The sequence below is a fragment of the Pseudorca crassidens genome, chromosome 16 (genome assembly GCF_039906515.1).
Source record: "Pseudorca crassidens isolate mPseCra1 chromosome 16, mPseCra1.hap1, whole genome shotgun sequence".
NCBI lineage: Eukaryota > Metazoa > Chordata > Mammalia > Artiodactyla > Delphinidae > Pseudorca > Pseudorca crassidens.
Genome location: NC_090311.1, coordinates 65,708,501 through 65,731,551, shown reverse-complemented (window position 1 = coordinate 65,731,551; position 23,051 = coordinate 65,708,501). Strand labels below are relative to the sequence as shown.

General features: G+C 35.4%; 1 protein-coding gene across 1 annotated transcript in view; it reads right to left on the bottom strand.

Moving 5' to 3' along the window:
* Positions 1 to 981: 981 nt before the first annotated feature.
* CTNNA3 (catenin alpha 3) overlaps positions 982 to 23,051 on the bottom strand; it is a 1,581,323-nt gene continuing 1,559,253 nt past the window's right edge. Inside the window, exon 18 of the mRNA XM_067710819.1 lies at positions 982 to 2,187. Within this exon, the coding sequence (XP_067566920.1) occupies positions 1,900 to 2,187 (288 nt within the window). The 3' untranslated portion in view covers positions 982 to 1,899. The remainder of the gene's footprint in view (positions 2,188 to 23,051) is intronic.

Here is a 23,051-nt window from a genome sequence, read left to right as displayed (position 1 = left end):
CAACTAAATTGTAAATTCACACTTCTACCTGACAAAAGGAAGTGTCATAGAGGTAACTCCTGTAATGTCTATCTTAGAACAGAAAATGATGGTAGCATGTCAACAAAAGAAATTCCCTGTTTTGCCTCAGTTAGCTAGCGAGTCCTGGACAATATAATTATCTGGATTCTCTAATTCCTTTCTGCACTGCCTTTTCTTTTAGGGAGTGGACTCTGTCCAGAATAGTATTGATCGTGGGCCAGTGCACACTGCAAGAGAGGCAGGAGCATATTGCTTTCACTCTTAGAAAGTGTATGTATCAATACTGAGCCCAGGTAACCTAGCATTTTGGAAGAACAATATAACATATTACAATGAAAAGTTTACATTTCCCCCATAATTTATTAACATATTGACCGATTAAATCCCTTTCCCATACCATTTTGTTCAACATACTCCCATACCATTTTGTTCAACATACCACACACATCATGCTCTCAACCTTTATGCCTTCTTACGTTTCACACATTCTTTTACCCAAACTGGCCCTCCTAACATCAGCTGATGTTGCATGTTTAAACTTTACCTAGTCAAACTAAGATGACATGGCTGTTGAAACAGTTCACTGATGGAAATGTTTTACAAGGTGAAGTTACGATGTGGGTATAATTTTGATAAAGTTGAATAGGAAATTCATGTTTAAAATCCTGTGAATGGGAACTCTATGCATGAGAAAAGGTAAAACTGAAACTTAACTCCTCCAGAGACAGACAGAAAGAAGTAGAAAGAGAGAAGCAACGCACTAGACTCTGAAACTATTATAAAGCGCATTAGGAACTCAATTATGCATCAGCACAATGATTGCAGTTATCAAATGACCTCAGACTTCTATTTTAAAAAATGTTATTAAAATCACACCAGCTTCATTGCCACTAACTCTACTTCAGAGTTCAGCGGTACCACACACATTTTTTGAGTTATATTTTACTCAATGACAAAAAATATTTTTCAAACTGGCCTTTTCCTTTTAATTACACTTGCAAGGTGATACAAACGGAGTCATGCAGAACTCCTTGCATTTCTGTTATCAGTCATAACTCGCTTGGGGATAGAGTTAAATGCCCATTTCCCCAACGGATGATAACACTTCCTCCATATATGTAGTATTCCGGTGGGCCTTTTTAAATCCAGAACTCAACGTGCAGAACAGCTGAGCACAGTGGAGTCCTGAAATGCACACTTGTGGCATGAAAACTCACTGTAAACTTTATAATGTTAATAAATTGTTTCATAAATAATTAAGGTGGACCTTGAAAATCCAGAAAGTAACTTGATTGCTCAAGCTTGGTTAGTTTCTGGTGGATATTAGCCCAATCAGTTGACAACAGTTGTTACAAATATCTAGAGATTGAATTTTTTTTTTTTCCTGTAGAAGGAATCACACATGTCTGTCAGGTTACATCAGATAAAGGAAGTATGGAGATTAAATGGGAGAGTATTTTATGAAATCTTTTGTTTCCGTTGAAAACCAAGCCAAGAGCTCATATCACTATTTTAATTTAAAATGAAGAGGGTGAGTATACTTAAGCTGGTACAGGTGAACAGGACTCATTTGAGTCTCCTGTGTTCATTTAGTAATGAATATAAGATATTCTCCGTGATGGGAGAGGCTGAATGACCCTGAAGATTTCATTCATTCAGCAAGCATCTGTTGATTCCTTATTAGGTGCTGGCCATGCAGAAATGACAGTGGCATGATCCCCAAGATACGTTGCTCATGTTGGTTAGGCTTTCAGTGTTTTACATTATTTGTGGGTTAAATTCTAAGTTAGTGAACTTACAGAACTAATCAAGTGTAAAAATAAAGCAGTGTGTTTAGCCAGGACTTTGTCATATAAACACTAGAGTAGAATAGTGGTTTCAGTAGATATGTCTTCCTCTAAATTCACTCATCACTTGCACTGGGTGGAGTTTTTTCTTTGCTGAGCCTCGTCTGACAGCTGCATAAGTTTCCTCTGGTTTCTCTCTTTTAATCAAGGGTTTTTTTGCAGGAGCCTTCATTCTCCACATAACAACTGGGTGCCGGGGCCCAGCAGGACTCTGAATTCGGATGATCTTGGTTGAGGCAATGTAAGACATTTTCACTGTTTGCACTACAGCATTCATTAAATTTTTGGCTGCTTGGATCAGGGAGGTGACACTGTCCAACTGTAGAAAAAAACCAAAAAACAAACTATTATTCAGAGAATGTAATCAGGAATTTAAAGAGATTTAATGTTACAGAAAATGAAATGTGCCACTTTGTTTTTATCCCAGAAACGAATGAGTTATTCCTCATTTTATACACCTAGGTAAATTATCACATCAATCTATTTTTAATCATTTATCTAGTCATCTGATGCATAAGTAATTCCATATTCTATTTTCTAAGATGATAGCTTAGATTTTTTTTCTTGGTTTTCAGTGAAATCAGTTCTGTACCTTCTATATCATACCATAAGAACCAGATGGTCACTGCTTTCTTTGTAATGGATCTCCATACTTCCAGGGTTAATGTTCACCCCTTTTGTAAGAAATGACTGTCTACAGTAAAAGCTATATCATATATAAGTAACTTAATAAAACAACAACTGAAAAATCTTCTCAGGGAATTCACAGTCTACGATAAATATCATACCCACATATGCATATACACATGCATGTATACCACTCATTTTCATGAATATTTCCCAAATAATTCCACCTACAAGAGTCTCTTTTTTAAAAACACATAATTCTAACACCTATCAGGCAGTGTATTAAAACAGATCTTTTCAGTCAAAGTTGGTTGAAATTCCAGATCTGCCTGCCATTTAGTAACATTAACAAATCATTTAACTGTTTTCTCCTAGTTTCCTCAGATATAAAATAGGAAAAGAGTACTTATTGAAGTTAAATAACATGTGTAAAGAGCCTAGTAGACTGCCACGTAGTTGTTGTTAATTATTTCCTTTGTTTCTTGGGAAGGCTGACAAAATTGCTTAATTATAAAGATATACCAATGAAATTACTAAAAGACACCTTTTCCCACATGATTCTATTTTGTAATTGTTGTTATGTTTTCTGGGTTGTTCACTAAAACCATCTCAGGGCAAAACGAGGTGACAGTCCTAGAATCTTGCAAAATACTTTAGCGCTAAGCCCAGTTGGTTCATTTTTATATAAATGATGCCTCTTCCATTATTTTAGTTTGGCAGATTGTCACCCACAGCCAACTCACACAGGAAGATGTGCTTCCACTGTCACCTGGCTGTGATGTGTGCTGTCAGGGTGAGGCTCAAACACTGCCTCTGTAGTCACTGAAATCCATCAGCAGCTGACTGGCCTGAGTACTCTACTCAGTTTGCAGTTCGAGGAATCTCATCTCACACAGAATAAATGAGCGAAGGAAAGTAGTAAGCTCAGGTTATGTGCCTGGGGCAGTGGTCTAGTTGGCTGCTTCCTCAGTGAAAAATTTAATTAGCCCCATTATAATGCTAACCCTGAAATCCTTAAAAAGGTAACACCAAAAAATATGTAATTTGAAAGGCAGTAATACTTGAAAACTACACATCTTTGAGTCTTTTTACTTATTGAAGCCAGAAATGTAAAATCTTTGTATGTGTCAGGAATGACAAAATTTTTTGACAAACATTAAACAGGATTTCATGAAGCACTCACATGTATTTCACAGAACACTCAGAACTTCTGAATCTGTACACAACTTAAAAAAAAAAAAGACAGACTTTGAATAGAATAACACACTTCGTAATTAACGTTACACTGTGGACAAACTGCATGCTAAAATCTGCTGTTTAATAATTAGCAGTTTTCATTAAAGACCTCCTAGAATTAGTTAGATTCTGAAAGTCGTTTCCAATCTCACTGTAGTAAGAAGAAAGTTTTTCTAAGTGATGAATCAACCTGAATAGTATTGAGGATCCTTGGTCATCTCTTTCAAACATGAAACTATTTGGTGTATTCTCAGGGCTCTGTGCTGCCATTAAGTCTTCTGGAGAAGAAGGTCCTAGGGACCTGCTGTCATTCAAGATTTCACCAGGGCCTCTGGCCTTCCCACCCTAAAACTTACATTCTCTTCTCCTTTTGACTCTGTAATCTTGTCATGTATAGATTGTATTTATTTCATTTGCTTTTGAAGCAAATGAACCCACCCATACAAGTGGGTTTTATATATAAACCTATAGTCTTGAAAGGAGGTCTAAGTTAAATTCATGACTTAAAATGTGGAAATTGACTTGTCTTCTTTCCTCACTGAATCAGCAAAGCCCTGTCTGTGCCATTGTGGTTTCTTATTCTGGCCTCTGACAAATCTTTTTATTTAAAAATCCTAAATGCCTGTAGTAGGACTTCTCCAGTAGACTGAAAACCACAGGACAAATTATCCCTCTAGGAGAGCATGAAAACTAGTTTTGCAGACAGATTAGGACAATTGCTGCAAGAATACTGTTATTTCACGAGGAAAGCTTGTAAGACATTCTATGAGGATCTTTGAGGTCCAAGAGCTATATGCCCTAAGAGGCCTGACTTTTTGCTATTAGCCAAATCACAGGCCACACAAGCAAGGGGCACAGACAAGGCAAGCAAATGGTAGGGAATTTTGTTTGAGGCCTAAGCAGTGCCTCAGGCCTACTCATAGAGAATAACTGCACAATTTCTTGTCTCCAAAAAGTATTGTAAGTCCTTTTACCAGGCTTAGTTTAATGAAAAATCCTCCAAGGGAAGAATTCAGAAGAATTCCCTTTGTGGAAACAAAGCATATTTGAGTAGGCTAATGTACCACTTTGGGATCTCTGTGTTCAATTTCTTGAACAGAGTTCTCTGAATTTCACGAGTGTACCTGTGCCAGCGAGAATATTATTTTACTCTAAAGGCCTGGTAAGCCAGTCAGACTATAAAACTCAGGTCCAAAAATTCTCTTACCATTACAAATCGCTTTCATCAACTGAAAAGGCTTCTACGTAAATGTAACTTGAAATGTTTGCCATAAAACGAGCTATTTTTCCTAACATCTGGTAACAATCCTCTCTGATTTGGATGAAGAGTTCTTGATCAGGGTATCAACTGAGAAATGAAATGGCTTCTAAGGCCCTGAAACCTCCTAAGGTTATATGTAAATATTTGCATGCAAGTACATATAAGCAGCTTCCTGTTGCCTTCTTTCCATAAACGTGGATGAGGTTAAAAAAAAATAAGATCTTGATCCAAATTAAAGGCCTGTGATCTATATAAACTGGAAGTCTGTTCTCCTACCATAGTAAATAGGAATACAGCCATCCTTCTTATGGTAGTGACCTGTGCTTATTCTTACAATACTGATGTGGTTTCAAAATAACTGAACTTAAGGGTCTATTAATGTCACAATAAGATCTTCAATATTGTCGATGTTCAAAAGTAAATCGGACATGGTTCATAAGTTCTGCCTCTTTTTTTTTTTGAGGATCTACATGAATATAGAGATGATGCCCAGTGTTAGCTCGAACTGCAAGATGTATTTTGCAAATAATCCAAATTAAGACCATCTAAATAGAGTCCTTCTCAATATTATCGCTCGACAGATCTTAGTTCATTTTATGGTAATGTCTCTTTTGTGCTTTGTGGTAGGTGATCGGTGATTTCAGTTAAGCTACAGTACAAATCTGTCCAGTTCTAAGCATGTTTTCAGACAAAAGGCTTGGTCCTAGTTAGACATGTGTCTGCAAGCCTTTGTTGTGGAAAAGGGTTAGAACAACAGTAAAAGGTATGTTCTTTTCCCTCATAAAATGTCAAAATTTTGGTCATGTGTACATAAAATGGCTGGATCTTTTTACAAAACTCGAAGTTAAATAGCTGTGATAAAAGTCCTCAACAACCACATCAGAGTGGAATGTTTGCTGGCAAATCTTTGTTCAGATCTTACTGTAATTATTGACAGTTAAGAGGAGTATCCAAGAAAGACATGCTAATTATTCCTTCTTTTAATTTTGTAAGTTCCTCATCCACGTTATGTCAGAACACCAGAATGTCTTGTACTATACCACTCTAACTCTCCACGTTCTGGGTACAAGACCTTTGTCAGAAATGTGTTTTGCACGAGGTTGCTAACTCCCACTGATGTAGATCCCATACCCTTGCGCCTGGGCTGTCACCTGGGGAAAGCATAGATAGCTCCCCACCCCCTGTGTGAAGTGCCATGGCAACTACAGTTGCTGGGACTCCTGTGGAGAGAGAAGCCTGGTGTTGCCTGGAGAAATATATTTCCTGTCCTATAACCTTCTAGGTAAACTGGTGCCAAGGTAGCCTATGATATTCTTGTAAGTCTCAATGTTTACCTGAACTTAAAGACCCCTGGTGGATGTAGCACCTGCACAAAAGTAGTACTTGAAAGGCAAATGTGTGCAGTTTGGCTCCAAGTATAACAGCTTATAATAATTGTATTGTGTGCCTCCTATGTGCTGGCGCTGTTCTAAACAGCTGACATAAATTAACTCACAGCAATCCTATGAGGTAAGTACTATTATCTCCATTTTAAAGATGAGGAAACAAAGGAACTAGGTTTGGTAGCTATCTCAAGGCGACACAGCTATTAAATGGTAGAGTTGGAATTGGAGCCAAGGCAGCATTGTTCAAGTACCTGGTACTTTTACCCATTACACAACACTGCCTCTCAGTAATATGTCACTTCCGATGTGTATTTATTTTCAGATATTGTACAGTTGAAGAAATTGCACCAACATTAATACAACGTCTAAAATTTTTAAAAAAATGACTATTCGATAACTGTTTTTAGAAAGGTTATAGAATTTTTGTATGCATATTGGTACTAAGAAAAATGAGGGTATCTTACTTGCCAATGTATTTTGTTAGGATGATAGTTTGATAATGTTTATACTCCATTATTTTCCAAGCAGCATGCTTTTGAAAGAGTAAATAGAAATACTCAGTCATCCTCATAAGCCCCAAACAGTTTGAAGACTTGGAGATTAAAGATATTTTCTAAAAAAACCTTTTAAAATGTAGATCTCAGTAAACATATCAATAAGGCAAAGATAAACCATAAACAAATCATATTATAGTTTCTAGGACATGGAATTGTATAACATTTACTTCATCTTTAAAATGTGTCATACTGTAAATACAAAGAAAACTTTTTTTTTCTGATTCTCAAACAAAATTAAATAAATTTGTTTGCCTTGGTTTTGCAGTAGAAACCAGGATTTTGTCCCTAGACCCTGGAGTTGCTCGCTAACCTGTACTTAGTTTTAAAATGCTCAGTTAAAGTATTTGGAAATAAGGTTAACATAGGTAAGTAACGTTAAAGGGCATTACATATGTGTGTTGGTAGATAACAAGTGACAGCTTAAATATTTCTTAAAAGTAAACACTGTTATAGTCTTTCTAACTTATGATTGATCTAATAATGGTAGTTGTACACCATAGGAAATATTTAAATACACATTTGTTGGCAAAAATACATCATCTAATTCAACATGTTTTTAGTATCCACCGTGAACTTTTCTTGAGGACCTAATTTTATCCAAATACGTGCTTAACACATTCTTTTGTTTCTGAACAGATTTTTAGAAGAATGGCCTGTATTGAAAACATTCTCCTTTTTAGGTTGCATTCAAAAATGTTAAAGAGCCAGCCTGCCTTAATGGGAAAATCAAATAAGGGGCTTTGTTAAGGCTAGTCAAAATGGAGTTATACATCCAAATTGAAATTGTCAAGCTTATAATTAAATTGAGAAGGTGGCGCCTTCTTTGAATATGAAGAGTTATTCCACTGGGCCACTGATAGGATTCATCTTGTAAATTTGTCCTTTGCCAGCTCTCCATCAGATCATAACAGAAAAGGACAACTTAAGTTGAAAGGGGGAAAATCAATGTATGGAATAACTAAAGAAATTTAACACTGCTGAAAGGGCCATACATGAAGTGAAATATGACATTTATTCAGTTGTAATATATTGTCCTGTCAAAAAGCAATTTTCAGATCTTATCGTTTTCTAAAGCACATCTTCCAGGCCAAAAACATTTTATGTCATCTTAAAAGGAAATAATAAAAAACATAACACCAATTCAGGTGGCTACTCAGAATGCTTTTTAATTCTATCTGAAATGGCCTATTTTGGAAATACTATTGGTAATGTTAGTGATTAGCTATCCTATAGTCATGTTGGCTTAAAGGCAAATGATTAGCTGAAGAACTAATTTTCTATAACAATTATACCCCAGCTACTAGTTACACAGATTCTTTACTAAGTAGTGCTAGCAGGAGGGGCTGGGTTTGGCATGGTTCTCTGACCTTCTGTGTTTCAGCCTGTGCCGTTCTTCTCTCCAGCATCAGGCAGTGCTCTGAGTTCTGCCCTTTTCACAGACATCTACTGATAATACTCAACCTGACATCTTAGTGACGTTGCAAGGACTCTGTGCTGAGAGTAAGAAAGCACCGTTGCTGGTCCTAGATCGTACACTCATCTCTTGCATGACCATAGGTAAGGAAAAACTAGGTTGTGTGAAGCTAAAAATCCAAAGAGCATCGTTCCCCAATCCATGTAAGGACTTCCATTTCATAGACCTTCTCACATTCCTCAGTACTATTTTTCCACCTGTCTTGATCATCATCATTCTACCATTTTAATCCCTCTAGTTGCAGTAGTAAACATTTCTTAGCTTGCTTCTGTCTGCTACAACCAACCAGTAGAAGACAGATGTCCATGTTCCCAGCACTGATCCATAGGTTACTCTCTCTTAGAGAATCCCCTCATTGGCCAGATGGGTTTCTAGATAAATTGGTGGCCACCAAGCTGAAGCTGACAGACAATGCTTTTGTGTCTTTAGCCAATTATTGCACCCATTCTACCCAAACACTATTTCAAACTTCCACTCTAATCAAACCTTTGTCACCTCGCATTCTCACTTGTTCTGCAGATTACTTCACTTAAAATATAAAACAAACAAGAAAGCAAGCAGACAAAATAGTAACAAAAACAGAAGCAGCAAAATGAAACTGCCTGAACTTGTCCTTAATTCTTGTCCATTTTTATTAAAATGAAAGTTATCTCTTTTTCTCTCTATAAATGATACTTCTAATTATACCCTAGATTCTATTCCCTCTCTGCCTTCTTGGAGATTTTGCACAATTACTAATTATTTTCTACCAATGCATCTTCATTCTATTCCTTTCTATTGGCTTTTTCACTGTAGTATTTGTTTATTTTTTATATTTTTATTGAAGTATAGTTGATTTACAATGTTAGTTTCAGGTGTACAACACAGTGATATAGATCATAATACATTTAAAGCTTTTACAACATATTGGCTATATTCCCTGTGCTGTACATTATTACATACTGTATCTTATTTATTCATACATAGCAGTTTGTATCTCTTAATCCCATACCCCTATCTTGTGTCTCCCCACTGTTAATCACTAGTTTATTCTCTATATCTGTGAGTCTGTTTCTGTTTTGTTATACTGACATTTGTTGTATTTTTAGATTCCACCTATAAGTGAAAAAATACAGTGTTTGTCTTTCTGTCTGACTTACTTCACTAAGCATAATATGGTACAGGTCCATCCATGTTATTGCAAATGGCAAAATCTCATTCTTTTTTATGGCTGAGTAATGTTCTGTTTCCCTGACACACACACACACACACACACACACACCCCACATCTACTTTATCCATTTATCTTTTGATAGATGTTTAGTTGCTTCCATATCTTGGCTACTGTAAATAATGCTGCTCTGAACATTGGGCTGCATGTATCTTTTCAAATTAATGTTTTCATTTTCTTTGGATATATATCCAGGAGTGGAACTGCTGGATCATGTGGTAGTTCTATTTTTAATTTTTTGAGGAGCCTCCATACTGTTTTCCACAAACCAATTTACATTCCCAATAACATTGAACTAGGGTTCTCTTTCTCTACATACCCACCAACGTTTATCATTTCTTGTCTTTTTGATGGTAGCCATTCTGACCAATGGGAGGTGATATCTCATTGTGGTCTTGATTTGCATTTCCCTGATGATTAGAAATGTTGAGCATCTTTTCATGTGCCTGTTTGCCATTGGTATATCTTCTTTGTAAAATGTCTATTCAGATCTTCTGCCCATTTTTTAATATGGATTGTTTGTTTTCTGGATACTGAGCTGTATGAGATGTTTATTTGTTTTGGAAATTAACCTCTTATATGACATATCTCTTGCAGATATCTTCTCTAATTCAGTTGGTTGTGTTTTCATTTTATTGTTGGCTTCCTTTACTGTGCAGAAGTTTTTAAGTTTGATTAGGTCCCATTTGTTTATTTTTGCTTTTGTTTATCTTGCCTGAGGACACAGATCCAAAAAAATACGTCTAAGGCTTATGTCAAAAAGTATACTGCCTATGTCTTGTTTTAGGAGTTTTACGGTTTCAGGTCTTATGTTAGGTCTTTAGTCCATTTTGAATTTATTTCTGTATATGGTGTGAGAAAATGTTTTAATTACATACTTTAAAAAAATTTATTTTATATTGAAATATAGTTGATTTACAATGTTGTTAGTTTCAGGTGTACAGCAAAGTGATTCAGTTATACATATATGTATATCTATTCTTTTTCAGATTCTTTTCCCATATAGGTTATTACAGAGTATTCAGTAGAGTTCCCTGTGCTATACAGTAAGTCCTTGTTGATTATTTATTTTATATATAGTAGTGTGCATATATTAATCCCAACCTCCTAATTTATCCCTCCCCACCACCTTTCCCCTTTGGTAACCATAAGTTTGTTTTCTAAGTCTGTGGGTCTGTTTCTGTTTTTGCAACTTCATTCTTTTACATGTAGCTGTCCAGTTTTCCCAGCACCACTTCTTGAAGAGACTTTCTTTCCCTGTTGTATATTTTTGCCTCCTTTGTCATAGATTAATTGACCATAAGTTCATGAGTTTATTTTTGGCCTCTCTATTCTGTTCCATTGATCTATGTGTGTTTTTGTGCCAGTACTGCACTGTGTTGACTGCTGTAGCTTTGTAGTATAGTCTGAAGTCAGGAAGCATGATAACTTGCAGCTTTCTTCTTTTGTCTCAAGATTGCTTTGGCTTTGTGAGGTCTTTTGTAGTTCCAAATAAATTTCAGGATTATTTGTTCTAGCTCTGTGCAAAATGTTGTGCGTATTTTGATAGGGATTGTATTAAATCTGTAGATTGCTTTGGGTAGTATGGATATTTTTAACAATATTCATTTTTCCAATTCATAAACATGGGATCTTTCCATTTATTTATATCATCTTCAGTTTCTTTCATCAATGTCTTATAGTTTTCAGAATATAGATCTTGCACCTCTTTGGTTAAATTTATTCCTAAGTATTTTATACCTTTTTATGTGATTGTAAATGGGATTGTTTTCTTGACTTCTCTTTCTGCTAGCTCATTATTTGTATATAGAAAATCAACAGATTTCTGTATTATTAATCTTGTATCCTACAACTTTACTGAAATCATTTTATTTGTTCTAACAGCTTTTTGGTGGAGACTTTAGGGGTTTCTATATATCATGTCACCTGCAAATAGTGACGCTTTTACTTCTTCCCTTCCAATTTGGATGCCTTTTATTTCTTTTCTTCTCTGATTGCCATGGCCAGGACTTCAATACTGTGTTGAATAAAAGTGGTGATAGTATGCATCCTTGTCTTGTTCCTGATCTTAGAGGAAATGCTGTCAGTTTTTCACCACTTAGTATAGCGTTAGCTGTGGGTTTGTCATAAATGCCCTTTATTATGTTGAGGTATGTTCACTCTCTACCCACTTTGTGGAGAGTTTTTAACATGAATGGATGTAGAATTTTGTCAAAAGCTTTTTATGCATCATGTGATTTTTTTATGGTTCCTTTTGCGGATATTGAACCATCCTTGCATCCTTAGAATAAATCCCCCTTGATCATGATGTATGATCCTTTTAATATATTGTTGGATTTGATTTGCTAATATTTTGTTGAGGATTTTTGCATTATGTTAATCATTGATACTGGCCTGTAATTTTCTTTTTAGTGATATCTTTGTCTGATTTTGATATCAAGCTAATGTTGTCTCATAGAATGAGTTTGAAAGCATTCTTTCCTCTACAAGTTTTTGGAATGGTTTGAGAAAGATAGTTGTTAACTAGTCTCTAAAAGTTGGTAGAATTCACTTGTAAAACCATATGGTCCTGGACTTCTGTTTGTTGGGATTTTCTTTTCTTTTTTTTTTACTGATTCCATTTCATTAGTGATAATTGTTGTGTTCATGCTTTCTATTTCTTCCTGATTCAGTGTTGTGAGACTGCACATGTCTAGGAATTTGTTTCTTCTAGGTTGTCCATTTTATTGGCATATAGTTGTTCTTAGTGATCTCATGTAATCTTCTGTTTTTCTGTGGTGTCGGTCATAACTTCTCCTTTTCTATTTCTCATTTTACTGATTTGGGACCTCTATTTTTCTTGATGAGTCTAACTAAAGGTTTACCAATTTTGTTTATTTTTTTAAAGAATCAGCTCTTAATTTCATTGATTTTTTTTAATAGTCTCTATTTCATTTATTTCTCCTCTGAGCTTCATGATTTCTTTACTTCTACCACCTTTGGGTTTTGTTTTTTTCTTCTTTTTCTTGTTCCTTTAGTTGTAAGGTTAGGTTTTTTATTGGAGACTTTTCTTGTTTCCTGAATTGGTCTTGTATCACTATAAACTTTCCTCTTAGAACTACTTTTGCTGCATCCCATAGATTTTGTATCATTGTGTTTTGCTTTTATTTCTCTCCAGGTATTTTTTGATCTCTTCTTTGATTTCTTCAGTGATCCATTGGTTGTTTAGTAGCATATTGTTTAGCCTCCCCATGTTTGTGTTTTTAGCAGTTTTTTTTTTTCTTGTTGATTTCTAGTCTCATAGAGCTTTGGTTGGAAAAGATGCTTGATATGATTTTCAATTTTCTTAAAATCTTTTTGGGATATAGGGCTAGAGTTGGAGGGGCTGGAGCCTGAGCCAGGTGCACACTGTGGCTTCTCCTATGCTCAGTGGCCATCACAGCCCTAATGGGGTTGGGAGTGAGACCCAAGGAGCTGGAGCTGAGGCCCTGAGAGAGCTGGGTTTCTCCTGGGTGTGGTGGCAGTCTCTGACTTGGTTTCAGATGTGGCCGGAACCTAGGGGCTTAAGGCTACACTTCTGTGCTTGTTTCATTTTTCCCTGTATGTATTCCTTGGCTGGAGACTGGATCATTTTTGGAGAGGTTGATGCCACACCACTGAGCTGGCCCCGCCCCTCCCAAATGGGCAAGAGATATATGCTCCCGTGATGGTGGTTTCTGCCTGGAGCTATCATTGCTCCCTCCAGAGTGTGTGCAAGGACAGATGAGAGAGTTGGGAGTGGCTGCCTCTGCCCTGATCAGAGGCAGGGCCGGGGTCTGAGCTGCCTCCATTCTCTCCAAGTTTGTGCACTCTTGTTGGCAATGGTTGCCTTGCACTAGTGGGGAGCAGCACTGAAGCAAGAGGGTCTGGAGTAGGAGCCTGGTGTAGGCTGAGGGGCACAGAGCCCCGGGCAGTTTTAAATTTGCTGCCTCTGTGCTGTGACTAAGCAAGTCTGTGTGTGTATTCTTCAAGAGTAGAGTCTTGGTTTCTTTCTTACAGCCCTCCAGTAATCCCCACCGGTTTTCAAACCAGCTAAGGGGGCTCATCTTGCCAGTGTCAAATCCCAGTAATATGTGGCTTGAACCATGTTTTCCCCTGGGAAGATCCCCTAGTCTGTGATATCCCTCCTTTTCTTTGTCCCCCACTAGGGATGTGTGTCTCAACCAGATCACTTCTCCTCCCTTCCTACCAGACTCCATGTGGATCTTTCTTTATAGCTTTGGTTGTAGAAGAGCAGTTCTACTAGGCCCCAGGTTGACTTCATCAAGAGTTGCTGTACATGCAGTTGTAGTTTTGATGTGTTTTTGAGGGGAGGTGAGCCCAGTATCCTCCTACTCCTCCATCTTGATCTCTCTCCTCCTTCACTGTAGTATTTAAATGTTTTTGAAAGGTTTTCTATACTCCCTGACAATAGTTTCTTCACTTCTCACTTATTCTCAAGCAGTCAAACTCTTAGTACGTTTTCCCTTTTTTCTACTAGATACTGATAGATATATACACATATTAAATATATATGGTTTAATATATAATTAAAATATCTAACATTACATATGTGTTAAATATACAACACATGTTAAGTAATTTAATGTGTAATCTTGTATATTTGGTTTCTTTCAATCATTTCATTTATAAGATCAATTAATTCTCATTCTGCTATACTATTCCATTACATAAAGAGTATATAGTTTATTTAGCCATTTTTCTGTTGATGGACTTTTACATATTTTGGGGCTATTATGAGTAGCAATTTATAAATATTCTGGCATGTATGTTTTGGTGAACAAATATATGAAACTTTGTTGGGTAGATACCTGAGAGTACAATCGCAGAGTCATAAAAATGCATATCCACAGATTTCCAAAGTGCTGTTGCAAATTTACACTCCCACCAGCAATATATGAGAGTTCCCATTGCAGCACAAGTTCACCTATGCCTTTTTCCCCATCATCTTTTTCACATTAGCCATTTTGTCAGGTTTATATTTAAGATTTTAATTGGCACTTCCCTGATAACTAATGAAGCTGAGCATATTCTTCTATGTTTCTACTAACCTGCATCTAGAGACCTTGCAGAATGCTCTTAATAATTCTTAAATATTTTTCCAGATTTTTGGATTTTCTTAGTATACAAAGCATGTCATCTGTGAATACTGACAATTATATTTCTTCTTTTTTTCCCTTGCATTATTACACTACATAGAAATACCAGTACGGAAGTGGTGATACCAGGTATTATTTTATTCATCTTCCATACCAGAGAATAAGCATTGATTTCTTAGTTACCTCATGGACTAGATACTTTTTTGAATTTCCTGGTAAGAAAGAGAGGATTTACTAGTTTTCTTCTTATTTTCTACGTAAAATACTATTGTAATTTGAGAACATGCTCTGAATGATTTCAAAAATGTACTATTTGTTGAGGCTTTCTTTATGACCCAACATGTGGTCAAATTTGATATGTGTCAGGAATACAGGAAAGTAAACTTTAGTATTGCTATATCAGTGTTGTTTTATATCAGATAGTTTCCTTAAGCCTCTTCTCAGTCAAGCCCATCCCCATCCCAGGTTTCAGGCAACAACTGATCTTTGTATCACTATATAGATTAGATGTACCTTTTCTAGAGCTGTATACAAATGAAATTCTAGAGCATGTACTTTTTGTGTGTTTTACAAATACAATGCTGAGGGAAAGCAAGCTTCACCCATGTTACTGCATGTATCAGTAGTTTATTATGTTTATTGTTGAGGAGTATTAAATTTTATATGTATACCAAAACTTACTAATCCAATCATCTGTTGACTAGCATTTTTTTTTTTTTTTTTTTTACAATTTTCATTATTATGAAAAAAGATGCTATGGCCATACTTGTACAATTATTTTGTATGTTTTTATTTATAGGAAACTATCAAAATGTTGATCAAAGTTATGTTACCATTTTAAATTACCACCAGCAATAATATTAAATTATAATTACTCTACATCCTAGGCCATATTTGGTTTTTTTGATCTTTTTAAATTTTAGACATTCTGGTGAGTATGAACTGAAATGTTACTGTGGCTTTTCTCTGATTGTTAATGATGTTGAGGATATATTAGAGTACTTAATGAATATTCACACATCTTCTTTAACTGTTAAATATTTTGCTTCATTTTTTAGATTACCATCTTTCTAAGTTTTCTTTATACATTCTGGATACAAGTCCTTTGTATATTTTCTTCCAGTCTGATTTTTCTTTTCATGTTCTTGTCTGAGTCTCTTGAGACGTGCAAGTTTTTAAATTTGATGAAATATTTATCAAAGATTTTCTTTTATGATTTAGATGTTTGAAGTTTTAGATTTATGTTTAAGGCTAGGGCCAACTTTGTATTGATTTCTGTTTATGGAGTGATGTACAGTACATTTATTTCTTATTGATAACCCACCAGTTTTCAAGCACCATTCGGTGAAAATACTATTTTCCTTTGAATTATCTTGGACTCACTGTCAAAATTAAATGGATCATCATATGTGGCTGAGTCCATTTCTGTTCCATTTCTATGTTTCTCTTTATCTTAAATACTATAAAACTTTATGTTTGGAAGTAAAATATATTGAATATAAACTTGTTCTTTTAAACCATTTGATTATTTTAGGTCATTTGAATTGCTATATGATTTATAAAAATGATTTACAAAATTAAGTAGTTTGGTAAGTAAGCCCTACAAAATGCCTACTGGGATATTGATGGGGATTATGTTTAGTATATGGATCAAGCTGGATAGAAATGACAATTTAGCGACATTGACTCTCAACCTATGAAGAGAGTTTGTCGTTTTTGGTTTAAACATCTTGCACATATGACAATAGATTTCTTGCATACATAACAATAGATTTTTCCCTATTAATTATTTTTTGATGCTACTGTAAAGGTTATTTTGAAAATGTCATTCTCCAATTTTTCATTGCTGACATATAATGGATTTTTGTTAGTTTTTTTGTATTTTGGTCTCGTTTCTTGCAACATTTCTACAGTCCACAAATTGTCTCTAGGAAGAAATCTGGAGTTGATGTAGGGCTCACCTTGTTTGTTTTCCTTCTCTCAGAGATTGTGGTCGTCTGACATTTATTGACCAGTATTTGAAAATAGTTCTAATATATATCTCATTCAGTGTTGTGGTTTCTCAGGTTATGTTTACAACTATCATATTACTCATTGTTTCATTTTACATATTTTCATATTATTATTTTCTTCTTTCTTGTTTTGGGAGGCTAATGAAATATTTTACATTATTCCTTTTTTACTCCCTAGTACCTCCTCAGTTATATATACATTTAGACTACTTTTGAGTGATTTACTAGGTTTAATATAAAGTATTACTTATACCACACTTCTGTAATGCTAGAATCATAGAAAATTTGAATTCCACCTACTCACTCATTTCAATTTTTACAATACTGTCTGTCTGTCATCCTGAATTTCAATTCTAAACAAACATTGTAAACTCAATAGGGAAATTTTAGTATCACTTTGTACAGTAAAATTACCTTGGACTTGCCATTCTCCTTCACCCATAACATTTAGTCAATCACCAAGGTCCAGTTAGTACAGAAGGGAAGGTATTGACAGGATTAACCTAAACTATTACTACCTTAGAGCAGGTCAATTTTGCTCCCCTCTAGTCCATTCTCTACATTAAAATTAAAAATGATCTTAAAAAAAAAACAACAACAAAAAAACCATTTCTTTTACAGTACACTGATGGATTTTCATTAGACTTATCTTCATTCTAAGCTTTTGTTACAGATCCCAAAGCCTTAAATTATCTTGTCTCTTCCTGCTTTAACCAACTTTATTTATTGCTTTTACATTATGAGGTCCAGCCATACAATGAAACTAAACTAATTAAAATATTTTAAATATGCCGCATATTTCTCCTCACCTCCAAGCCTTTTCATAAGGGAACTCTTCTTCCCTTAGGTGTTACATTCATATCACTTTCTCAGGGAAGCATTCCATGATACCTAGACTAGGCTGGAACACCTTTTTATATGTTGTTATAGCAATTTATATTTCATCTAACATTAGAGTCATCATAAAGCAATGAGGTCCATGTAGAAGAGATAATACTCTCATTTTCACCCTAATTGTTTGATACAGGTTACAGGAAATATTAGACACAAAAATAACTTGAAATATTTATGAGTCCCTGTGTCTTTCATCACAAGAAACTTGAGGAGGAAGTTTGGAGCACAATGATCCAAAACCTGTGGGATGCAGCAAAAGTATTTCTAAGAGGGAAGTTCATAGCAATGCAATCTTAACTCAAGAAACAAGAAAAATAAACAAACAACCTTACACCTAAAGCAACTAGAGAAAGAAGAACAAACAAAACCCAAAAAGTTAAGTCAGCAGAAGAAAAGAAATCAATCATAAAGATTAGAGCAGAAATAAGTGAACTAGAGACGAACAATAGAAAAAATCAATGCAAGTAAAACTGGTTCTTTGAAAAGATTAAACAAAATTGATAAACCTTTAGCCAGATTCATCAAGAAAAAAAGGGAGAGGGCTCAAATCAATAATATTAAAAATGAAAAAGGAAAAGTTACAAAGGACCATACAACTACAAGCAACTCTATGCCAATAATATGGACAACCTGGAAGAAATGGACAAATTCATAGAAAGATACAATCTCCCAAGACTGAACCAGGAAGAAATCACAAGTACTGAAACTGTAATTTAAAAGCTCCCAACAAGCAAAAGTCCAGAACCTGATGGCTTCTCAGGTGAATTCTATCAAACCTTTAGAGCAGAATTAACACCTATCCTTCTGAAGCTATTCCAAAGAATTGCAGCAGAAGGAACACTCCTAAAGTCATTCTCTGAGGCCAACGTCACCCTGATACGAAAACCAGATAATGGTACCACAAAAAAAGAAAATTACAGGCCGATATCACTGATGAACATAGACGCTAAAATCTTCAAGAAAAATACTAGCAATCCGAATCCAACATGATCAAGTGGGATTTATCCCAGGGATGCAAGGATTTTTCAGTCTCTGCAAATCAATAAATGTGATACACCATGTCAGCAAATTGAAGAATAAAAACCATATGATCATCTTAATAGATGCAGAAAAAGTTTTTGACAAAATTCAACACCCATTTATGATAAAAATCTCTCCAGAAAGTGAGCACAGTGGGAATATACCTCAACACAATAAAGGCCATATATGACAGACCTACAGCTAGCGTCATCCTCAGTGAAAAGCTCAAAGCATTTCCTCAAAGATCAGGAACAAGACAAGGATGTCCACTGTCACCAGTTTTATTCTACATAGTCTTGGAAGTCCTAGCAATGGCAATCAGAGAAGAAAAAGAATTCAAATTGGGAAAAAGTAAAACTGTCACTGTTTGCAGAAGACATGATACTATACACAGGAAATTCTGAAGATATTACCAGAAAACTACTAGAGGTCATCAATGAATCTGGTAAAGTTGCAGGATACGAAATTAAATTAATAAACAGAAATCTGTTGCACTTCTATACACTAACAACAAGAGATAGAAAGAGAAATTAAGGAAATAATCCCATTTACCACTGCATCAAAAGGAGTAAAATACCTAGGAATAAACCTACCTAAGGAGGCAAAAGACCTGTACACAGAAAACTGTAAGATACTGATGAAAGAAATCGAAGATGACACAAACAGATGGAACGATAGACCATGTTCTTGGATTGGAAGAATCAACATTGTGAAAATGACTATACCCAAGGCAATCTGAAGATTCAGTGCAATCCCTATCAAATCACCAATGACATTTTTCACAGAACTAGAACAAAAAAATTCACAATTTGTATGCAAACACAAAAGACCCCGAATAGCCAAAGCAATCTTGAGAAAGAAAAACAGCTGGAGGAAGCAAGCTCCCTGACTTCAGACTATACTGCTACAGTAATCAAGACAGTATGGTACTGGCACAAAAACAGAGATATAGATCAATGGAACAGGATAGAAAGCCCAGAGGTAAACCCACGTACCTATGGTCACCTAATCTATGACAAAGGAGGCAAGAATATATACAATAGAGAAAAGACAGCCTCTTAAATAAATGGTGCTGGGAAAACTGGACAGCAAATGTTAAAAAAAAATGGAATTAGAACATTCTGTAACACCATACACAAATATAAACTCAAAATGGATTAAAGACCTAAATTAAGACTGGATGCTATAAAACTCTTAGCAGAAAACATAGGCAGAACACTCTCTGTCATAAATTGCAGCAATATCTGTTTGGATCTGTCTCCTAGAGTAATGGAAATAAAAACAAAAATAAGCAAATGGGACCTAATTGAAATTAAAAGCTTTTGCACAGCAAAGGAAACCATAAACAACATGAAAAGACAACCCACATAATGGGAGAAAATATTTGCAAATGATGCGACCGACAGGGGCTTAATCTCCAAAATGTACAAACAGCTCAAACAGCTCAATATTAGAAAAACAAATAGCCCAATCAAAAAATGGGCAGATCTAAACAGACATCTCTCCAAAGAAGACATACAGATGGCCCAGAGGCACACGAAAAGATGCTCAGCATCGCTAATTATTAGAGAAATGCAAATCAAAACTACAATGAGATATCACCTCACACCAGCCAAAATGGCCATCATCGAAAAGTCTACAAACAATAGCTGGAAAGGGTGTGGAGAAAAGGGAACCATCCTACTGTTGATGGGAATATAAACTGGTACAACCACAGTGGAGAACAGTATGGAGGTTCCTTAAAAAACTAAAAATAGAGCTAACATATCATACAGCAATCCCACTCCTGGGCATATATCCCTAGAAAAACATGGTTCAAAAGGATACATACACCCTGATGTGCATTGCAGTGCTGTTTACAATAGCCAAGACGTGGAAGCAACCTAAATGGCCATCAATAGATGAATGGGTAAAGAAGACATAGTATGTATATACAATGGAATATTACTCAGCCATAAAAAAGAATGAAGTAATGCCATTTACAGCAACATGGATGGACCTGGAGATTATCATACCAAGTGAAGGAAGTAAGTCAGAGAAAGACAAATATCATATGATATCGCTTATATGCGGAATCTAAAAAAAAATGATACAAATGAACTTACTTACAAAACAGAAACAGACTCACAGACTTAGAGAATGAACTTAGTTACCCGAGGGGGAATGGTGGGGAGAGATAGACTGGGAGTTTGGGATTGGTATGTACACACTGCTATATTTAAAATAGATAACCAATAAGGATGTACTGCATAGCACAGGGAACTCTGCTCAATATTCTGTAATAACCTCAATTGGAAAAGAATGGAGACATGTGTGTGTATATATATATATATATATATATATAACTGAATCACTTTGCTGTACACCTGAAACTAATACAACATTGTTAATCAACTATAGTCCAATATAAAATAAAAAAAATTAAAAATTATTTGAAATATTTATATAAGTTATAGAACTATATACAGAAACCATATATAAAATATTTTCAAAGATAGGCATGATTTCAATTATTCTCTTCTATTCTTCCCCCAAACAATATTTCCCAGACATTCCACTGCTAAGGTCCATGAAACAAACTTTTCTGGTGTCTAGAAATGGCATTCTTGATTAAATGATGCTTTTCATTATTTGGCAGAAAATTCCAAATTCCTACATTTAGATAAAGATCACTCAGTGATTTAAATGTAGTATCAATAAGATATGTCTAATAGCCTAAGAATAAAATCATTTTTGTAGTATATAACCTATTATATTTGATTCTCAATTCACCACATCCTAGATATGCAGTCGGGGAAGAAATTAATTAGCTTCCCTGAGCTTCTGTTTCCTTTCAGGGTTGGTTGTTAACATTAAGTGTGATACTTAGGTAGGGCTCTACACATATATGTACACATGCACATAATGAAGCTATGACTTTTACAAATCTATAAAGTCAACTGGCAAATAATACAACACAGAATTTGGAGATGTGGATGGAACAAAACTAAGGACAAATTCTACCTACGTTTTCAAAGCCAGGAACAGCACAAGAACATTTCTTGAGAATAAGGTGCAAGAGCAAGTACTAAGACTCTTTCTCATCCCAGCGCACGCGCACACACACGCACACACACACGCACACACACACACACGTCTCAAATTAGCATGAAGCCAGTTCTGCTCATCACAATTCTTTCAGTGAGTGTATCAGTCAGGGTCCAGTGAGGAAGATATAAACTATTTCAGGTGTTTCAAACATGGAATTTAACACAGAAAATTGATTACTGTGAGGCAGTCCTCAATTTGCCATCAGCATGAAATATTACCATTCCTAGTACTGAATGAAATGGAAAAGATGAAGCTATGACAAGCAGCTAAAACACCAAAAGCGGATGACTGCCTGCCAATAGGATGCCAATTGCTCCCACTGGTTAAACCTAGCTAAAAAGTAGTAGTCAAAAAAATCTTGGGTAGAGAAAGGTTCTGGGAGCAAAAGTGACCGTGACTAGCAAAATAAGGTTTTTGCCTGAGCTAGCACATCCCCTCAGTTTCAGTGTGTCATGCTTTCATTCATAAAATCTCACAGAACTTACCTTTCCATTATGTGTTCGAAAAAGAAAGTTCATGTCTTTGCTGTCATTAAATCAAACAAATGCTTACACAAAATCAAGTGGTTCTTTTCCTACCTCTATTCTTAGTTAAAAAAAAAATATGGGGGAATGCTGGCTTCTTTAGCTCTCAAAGATTTTACATACTTAACGATCTTTAAGATGCTGTCAAACACACCTATGCTTCTTTAGAAAATTTTTGCTATTTTGTTGGGAAAATAGAGGCTACAGGAATAAGGGAGTGCATAAATGAACTCTAAAATATTATATAGATAAGCACATACATTTTATATATTTATATAAAGGATGTGGTTTTCCGACAGTAAAATGTCACCTTCCCTGTTTTGAAGTACATCTGAAATTCCACCTCATGTTACAAATTTCCTCTGCAACCTAGATTTTCCAGAGTCTTTGATGATTTGACCATGGTTTAAACATAACTCTATAAAATATAGCATTAGTCTCTATTTTAAAATTAAAAACTGAATTTCACAATTATCTATAAAATAAAAGCTATACTGAAACCATGACTCGCTTTAGGTAACTGCCAGTTTTCTGGACTCTTGTGTACCTTTTTAATATCGTATGCTTCCTGTGATCTCACTTAAGTGGTAGATCTGGGTGCGACTCCAGCCTCATGCCCACTATGTCCTACAGACATTACAGTCATGTTCTGTGTCAGTGGTTTGAATCTAGGATAGGAAGCAGCTTAACTCATACCATTATTGCTTCATCCACACACTGGAAGGAAAGGGCGGCAGGTAACAAGACAGAGCAGTGCTTCAGAAATTATTCCAGGG